General features: G+C 38.4%; 1 protein-coding gene across 1 annotated transcript; it reads left to right on the forward strand.

Annotated features, from left to right (window-relative positions):
• The first annotated feature begins 1,820 nt into the window (after window positions 1–1,820).
• ppil1 (peptidylprolyl isomerase (cyclophilin)-like 1) lies at window positions 1,821–7,880 on the forward strand. Its single transcript, XM_034673047.1, has 4 exons — window positions 1,821–2,018; window positions 6,004–6,158; window positions 6,703–6,771; window positions 7,170–7,880. The coding sequence occupies exons 1-4, from the start codon at window positions 1,963–1,965 to the stop codon at window positions 7,388–7,390; spliced, it is 501 nt and encodes a 166-aa protein (XP_034528938.1). The 5' UTR covers window positions 1,821–1,962; the 3' UTR covers window positions 7,391–7,880.
• Window positions 7,881–8,105: the final 225 nt, after the last annotated feature.

Genomic DNA, 8,105 nt, shown 5'->3' on the forward strand with positions numbered 1-8,105 from the left:
GGGCATTTTTGCAGACTTAGCGTAAGGGAATTACCCATAGTTCCTAGCATTGTGACATGAAACACGGGATTCCCAGGGGAAGCCTGCAAGCATGGAAAGGTAAACAAACGCTCTAACATGGAAATTTAAGAAAGTGCGACGGAAAAAAGAAGCATTAAAGTTGCAATGAAATTTACAGGCAAAAATGTTTACATGTAAGTATAAATATAGAAAACAACCTTAATATATTTATCTTCACACATATGTATATACTGTATAATTTATATATGTATGTGTATATATATATATAATTTTACCAGGAATAGTCCCATTAAGATACAAAGTCTCTTTTACAAGGGAGTCCTGGCCAAGACAGCAGCATAAAAAGTTTCACAAATAGAACAGGACAAAACATATAGTGACAAGTAACTATTACATCGATTTATTTAAATTGGCAGTGTTAAGCTCTAAAACATGTGTACAAGCTGATCAGATCATCCTTTATCCTAGTTTTAAAATCCTCCAATCGAATTAAAGAAACCAGTTTCAGGTGACCCTGAAGCTCAAACCAAGAAGAGGGAGCAAAGACATTAAAAGCACTTTTACCAAAGACAGAGCGAGTCCGAGGAATGACAAAGAGAATTTGTCCATGTGACCGAAGATGACAGCCACTGACAACTTTAGGAGTCAATAAGGAGCATAAATAAGACGGCAGCTCCTGTAGTATGGCCTTATAAAGAAAGACATACCAATGCTCCATTCTTCTGTTTTTAAGGAAGACAAGCCTACCTTTTCATACAAGACATAGTGATGTGTGCGGAAACCTAAACCAGAAACAAACTGCACTGCAGCATGGTACACTGAGTCCAAAATTTTCCGAGAGGCTAAGGAAGCATGCATATAAAGAACATCACCATAGTCAATTACAGATACAAAGGTTGCTAGAATTAGTTTTTTACGAGCAGCACAAGAAAAACAGCGTCTGTTTCTTTAAAAGAAACCCAACTTCACCATCAGTTTTTTAGTAAGACTCTCAATATGATGATTAAAAGAAAGATTTTCATCTAAGAGAAAGCCCAAGTATTGGGTTTGTAGTTATATAGCCTATTATGGTTATATAGCCTATTTCTATATTCTAAATTGTGTGTGTGGTAAGAGCCTGGATCACATGGCAGTCGGTCGTCCCTTAAGCTCCTTGAATTTGAGGAAAGTAAAAAGTGCGCAATAAAAAATCCTAATATGCTAAGGTGAGCTGGTGACATCATGCAAGTCTCAAAGTGCTGTCCCATTCCTAGTTCTACAGTTTGAGCCCTTACAGCCTCCTGCCCTCAATCACTTTCCAGCTGACGTCCTGCTCTACTCTGGGAATCTGTGTTCAGCTCTTGAGTGACCCAGCACTTGGTACTTTGGTCATTATTGTGGTGATGTTAATTGTTGATGATGAAATGTCTTAAATTGTTTGGTTGCTTCATTGTAGATGTTCCTTATTTCGAAAAAAAAAAAAAAAAATTCCTTACTTATTTTTGTGCATTGCCTTTACACTGCTTGGCAGTACCTGCACCCAAATTGACTTGAAGCACTTTGTTACTCTTACTGATCTTGTTTCCTCTTGTCTAGATCTTTGCTTGTGTTGTTCTTGTTCTCGTATGTACGTCGCTTTGGATAAAAGCGTCTGCTAAATGACATTGTAACATTGTAACATTGTAACAAATAAGTCTAGAATGTCTCAGGGCTCAGGGTTTAGGGAGGACATTGAGATTGGGCCCTGCTATATCCCAAAGTTAGTCCTTGCATTGTGCAGCAGGGGGCGGTAAAGTGTGTGCGACCTCTTTTCATATTAGAAGGAAATGAGCGGCAAGCACAGAAGAAGAATTCGCATGGCGATCTGATGGAGATGAATTGAATCAACGTGCTCTGCATTGATAATATCATTTGGTATTTTATCTAATCAGGTTAAAGTTAAGGGGTACCGTCTGAGTAATAATGTCGGGGATTCCTCCAGACACGTGGCAGCCACCGACTGTAGCTCTGGACACGACGTAAGTTTGATGAACACACCTGAATGCTAACTCAGCTAGGGAGTTAGCCTAGTGTTATTAAGTGTGTGCCTCGCTGGGTTAGCGTTAGTGATGCTGTAATACTCTCATATCAAATATGTTGTGTCTTTTGACGAATTTAATTTCCTCATACAACTTCTAAGCCAAATGAACAATGAAGACAAACCCCGCTAATTCATGGTTCTTTCAGCATACCGGTTTTGTTCCGATCTTTATACTCCCCTCACAAGGAGTCTCATATCATGTCACATTTAACTCCAAAAGATCTTGCTTTCGTGAAACCGGTGCTCGTTAAAATGCTAGACAATTACAGTATTTCTCATAATTTTGATTATAACATAATTTTTTACTTTTCCTAAATTTTAATTTTTTAATTTTTTTTTTAATCTTTCCTATTTTTTTATTTTTTTAAATGGCGGAAACGGGCCTCCATAATTATGGGATGAAAAGTCAAAATTCTAAGATAAAAAAAAAAAAGAAATCAAAGATAAGAGATAGTGAGTCATATAGCTTGGTCAGCCCCATGCTCGTATTTTCCACTGGGAAGTGGGTCTGGATAAACATTTTCCCTCCAACTTCAGATACACTAGACCAGGAGATCCCAAAGTGTGGGTCGCGAGACACAATTAGGGGGTCGTGAGATGCCTTCCAGATTGTTTTTTTTTAAAGTTATTTAAAAACAGTACATTTTACACATTATAGTAAAAATATCAACAAAAATAGTAGCTAAGGGTTCTGATTATGGTTAGGGTTATGATTAGGGTTAGGGTTATGAATAGGGTTAAGGTTATGGCCAAACTGCTCACAATGCTGTGCACACTACACTGAATCGTCTGAACTACATTCTTAGTGTCCTGTACCCATCTATTGACCCAGTCACCCTTTTGCACTTTTCACCTGGTTAGACACAACTTCCAAACACATTCTCACTCATTAAAACACATGTTGCACTGTGATGCACTTGTGTTGCCTAATGGTGAGCACAGGTAGCAAAAGTTAAACACATTTGAAGCGCTGGAGTCACAGCTTAAACACAGCTCCTCAAACTTGATCACACTTGTGGCTAATGATGTGAGGAAAAGCCAGTTCAGAGAGCACTGGTTGTTGAAGATTGTACTAGGGGTGGGCGATATGGCCTTGGAAAAGAATCCCAGATATTTTTACAGAAAACTCAATTTACGATTTTAATCGATTTTGTGTTTTTCTCCTGAAAATAGGAATAAAAGCAATATAACTTTCAGCTAGATGTCTAGCTTGAAACATAGCAGCACAACTTAAAGAGACTGAATTTTCCATCTCATGAAAATAATAATTTCATTGACTGTGACATTGATCACCATGAACCAAAACTACTTAAAAAAAAAAGTAAAAATAAAAGTACCTCCTGGAAAAAAATGGGTCTTTTCTAGAATTAACCTCCTTGAAAACTAAATTCTTTATGCTATTGCTGAAAGAAGATACATTTTCCCATTTGGATAGATGTAGTGCAAATATACCTTTCATCAAACTTCACATTTTTGCGGACAAATAAAGAGTGTCTACTATATCCCTGAAGATATAAATCAAGTAAACTGCATCACATGTAAGCAGAGGTACAGGACATAAGGTGTGTGGTTTTTATCTTCAGTTTCAACATTCTTTTTTCCTTAAATATATTTATACAGCTCTGGAAAAAATTAAGAGACCACTGCACATTTTTCTGAAATCAGCATCTCTACATGTATGACAGCCATTCCATTCCAGTGTATGTTGAATTCCAACACAAGCACACCTCATTCTACTTAATGAGGTACTGATTAGGTGATCACCTGAAACAAATCTTATTTAACGAGGAAAAGTATTAAAACCACTGCTGAGGTCATCACTATTCTCTTGCAATAGGACCAGCTGGATGGCAAAAACAGTGCTAGTAGTACCTCTAAAGTAATTGGAATCAAAAAATAACTATTTACCTGCCAAAGGAGTTGAAAAGAAAAGTTTTGACTGAGAAAAAGAAGGGTTCAATTCTGGCTTTACTGGCAGAGGGATACAGTGAGCGTCAGGTTGCTTCCATCCTTAAAATTTCTAAGACGGCTGTTCATAAGAACAAGTTCAAGCAGCAGACATTGGGGACAATGGCAAATGGCAGCTGGGGTGAAGTGCACGGCAAGAACGGTTCGAAACAGGCTCCTAGGGGCAGGGCTCAAGTCGTGTAAAGCAAGAAAAAAGCCCTTCATCAAAGAGAAGCAGAGGAGAGCAAGGCTGGGGTTTGCAAAAGACCATAAGGATTGGACCATAGAGGACTGGAGTAAGGTCATCTTCTCTGATGAGTCCAATTTTCAGCTTTGCCTGGCCTACAAGCCACAGTGTCTCGCACCCACTGTGAAATTTGGTGGAGGATCGGTGATGATCTGGGGGTGCTTCAGCAAGGCTGGAATCGGGCAGATGCGTCTTTGCGAAGGACGTCTGAATCAAGCCACGTACAAGGTTATCCTGGAAGAAAACTTGCTTCCTTCTGCTCTGAAAATGTTCCCCAACTCTGAGGATTGTTTTTTCCAGCAGGACAATGCTCCATGCCACACAGCTAGGTCAATCCAGTTGTGGATGAAGGACCACCAGATCAAGACCCTGTCATGGCCGGCCCAATCTCCAGACCTGAACCCCATTGAAAACCTCTGGAATGTGATCAAGAGGAAGATGGATGGTCATAAACCATCAAACAAAGCTGAGCTGCTTGAATTTTTGCGCCAGGAGTGGCATAAAGTCACCCAACAGCAATGTGAAAGACTGGTGGAGAGCATGCCAAGACGCATGAAAGCTGTGATTAAAAATCAGGGTTATTCCACCAAACATTGATTTCTGAACTCTTCCTAAGTTAAAACATTAGTATTGTGTTGTTTAAAAATGAGTATGAACTTGTTTTCTTTGCATTATTTGACGTCTGAAAACACTGCATCTTTGTTGTTATTTTGACCATCTGTCATTTTCTGCAAATAAATGCTCTAAATGACAATATTTTTATTTAGAATTTGGGAGAAATGTTGTCAGTAGTTTATAGAATAAAACAAAAATGTTCATTTTACTCAGACACATACCTATAAATAGTAAAATCAGAGCAACTGTTAATTTTGCAGTGGTCTCTTAATTTTTTCCAGAGCTGTATATATAAAGTAGTGATGGCGAGATGAAGCTTCTTGAAGTATTGAGGCTTTCCATCCAATTGGTTCACTCATGGGCCAAAGCTTCATGGTGCTCCATTTGCTCTACTGCGCCATCAAGTGGACAATAAATTTAAAATAAGCGCAGTGATTATAATGACACCATCCCTTTAGTGTGTGAAGCTTTGAATTGAATAAGTGAATGATGTTTGTGATGCCAACACATAAATAATTAACTTCTTAATATGGTGTCTGTCTTTATGATGCAATGGCCGGGTCAAAAGGGAAAGTGGAAACAAATTGGGGATAAGGTTGTGACTGTGCGCTGCCCCTTATATTTCGAATCGCGCACCAAACCCGCAAACTGGTTCCTGAATCAGTCACGTGGTACAGGCGGCTCGCGAGGCTTCGAACGTCATTATTTTTCGGCCCCTCCCCTCAATGACGCAAGCCTCGATACGCGCTTCGCGGAAACGCCCCCTCAAATACTCGACACACGCTTCGAAGCTTCGGCACATCACTAACATCACTAATATAAAGCTGAGTAGTTTCCGGAGAAAATCTAGATTTTCTTTTTTTTAAATCGCCTGAAACAAAAAATGCGAATTTATCGATTTATCGTACAGCCCAGACTGCTCAGTATTGTTTTAGTTTTGATTGACTTGGGGTATGATCTGACAACATTGTTTGGTTTTGTAGGACGAGTCGGAGGCTTGGTGAATGTAGTTTGAAAGTTTGTGCTTATAGTGTTGAGAAAAGCGTGGTGGATGTCAAGAAATGTGTTTTAACAATTGAGAAATACTGTATTAACCCTGACCAATGCCTTGCAGCATGGGAACGATTGTGGTGGAGCTGTACTGGAGACATGCACCAAAGACTTGCAAGAACTTTGCAGAACTGGCCAGAAGAGGCTATTACACCAACACAAAGTTCCATCGTATCATCAAAGACTTCATGGTGCAGGGAGGAGACCCGACAGGAACTGGTGGGTACACAACTTGCACTATTCAGTCCGTCTAGACTGAGTCTTCCAGTTAACCATGCATTGATTTTAAGTTTATTTTTTTTATTGTTTAGGTCTGTGGAAGTTTTCTGGAAATAAATACACATTTTGCCACTCCATTCTGAGTTTATACAGGTTTATTATACAGGTATAATCGAGTATGTCAGCAAACTATGACTTAAAGTCAAATACGTCAGCACTTAGGTGCCTTATATGGGGTTTAATGTTTGAATTCTATTTTATGCAAAGGCTTAGACAACATATGGTAGCTCAAGCTCATACTTTGGCAACTTTATCAGCCTCACTTTACTTAAATAACCTGCCACCCTGGAAATGTGCTAATAATTGAATCTTGGTATGCTTGGCAACAAATGCACAACTGAACTTCATGATAAATCTTGGGTTACATGGTGAAGACAGTTTAATGTTAAAACATAATTCTCACAGCATCATCCACAATTTTTTTTTTCCCACTTGGCTCAACAGAGAGTTATCGAATGATTAGTTATATTTGTTTTCCCTACAGGCCGCGGTGGGGCTTCCATATTCGGTAAACAGTTTGAAGATGAAATGAGCCCGGAACTGAAGTTCACAGGTAATCACAGTGTAACAGAGTTACAACTGAAAACAAGGAGGCTGATGAAAGAAGTCAAGTGTTGGTTGGTAATTTAAGAAAAGTCTCCTGCACACTATTAGCCTGTTAGTATGCATGTCAATACTTGGTCATTAATATAAAATGGCCTGATTAAAAACGAGACTGTTGAACTCATCAAGATTTGTTTTAGCTTGAATTCCCCAATAATCTGGCAACTGAGTAGATATGTTTATTAAACGTGCACATCTTGTGGTTTTGCCTTGATTTGAAATCTTATTAAAATCCAACCCAACTACTTGCTACATGTTTCTAACATTTTACAATGTATTATCATTGAGGTGTTAATTACAGGAAAAGGTCACAAAGTTGTAATTCTACTCTCATTTTGTATCTGTTAGGTGCTGGTATTCTGGCGATGGCCAATGCAGGACCGGACACAAATGGAAGCCAGTTCTTCCTCAGTCTGGCGCCCACACAGTGGTTAGACGGGAAGCACAGTATTTTTGGGAGAGTCTATCAGGGCATGGGAGTGCTGAACCGTATCGGGATGGTAGAAACCAGTGGTCAGGACCGGCCAGTTGATGATATCAAAATCATTAGATCTCAGGTAGCAAGTTAAACAAATCATTATATACCTTGATTTTTTTTTTTCATTAAATTTTTATATTTTCTAATATGAAGGTTTGTGTTTCTTAATTGTATGACATCATCATTCCATGGAGGTAATGCTAAAGTTAAATCTAAGTAAAACAAACAAAACTTCAAAACCACTAATGTTTTAAAGGTGCAGTGTGTAGTAATTATCAGCATTTGGCCAAACAGACTTAATATGAATGGAGTGTATATTTGTTAGTCAGTTTAATTAAGTGTATAATCACCTGAATATAAAAAACAATCTGTATTTGCTAACATTGAATGAGCCTTTTATGTCTACGTAGGAGCAGGTCCCCTGCCACAGCACAGACAAACGAATGACATACATGTTTCTTTATTTAGTAAGTTGATGACTGAGTGAGTAAATGCAATTGGAAGATGAAGAAGAAGAATTTGTATAATGGACATTTTTGATAGTGAAAACCTGATAAAAGGAGGATAATTCTTAAACATCACTGGAGTTTCTTGTCCTTAAGGTCACCAATGCTTCATTTATGGTCGGGTTAAAAAAGAGTGTTTTGTTTAAAAACAAACCATTTATTATCAGAGATTTTATTTTAACTTTGAAATTTTCTAGAATATCTCAGGGTTTCATCCCTTTAGGTTACATAAACGGACATTTGAAGACGTCACCCTTCAAATTGTGCTCGGCATAGGTGGAGTGTGTATATACAGCGCTT

Source organism: Notolabrus celidotus, chromosome 1 (assembly GCF_009762535.1).
Source record: "Notolabrus celidotus isolate fNotCel1 chromosome 1, fNotCel1.pri, whole genome shotgun sequence".
Classification (NCBI taxonomy): domain Eukaryota; kingdom Metazoa; phylum Chordata; class Actinopteri; order Labriformes; family Labridae; genus Notolabrus; species Notolabrus celidotus.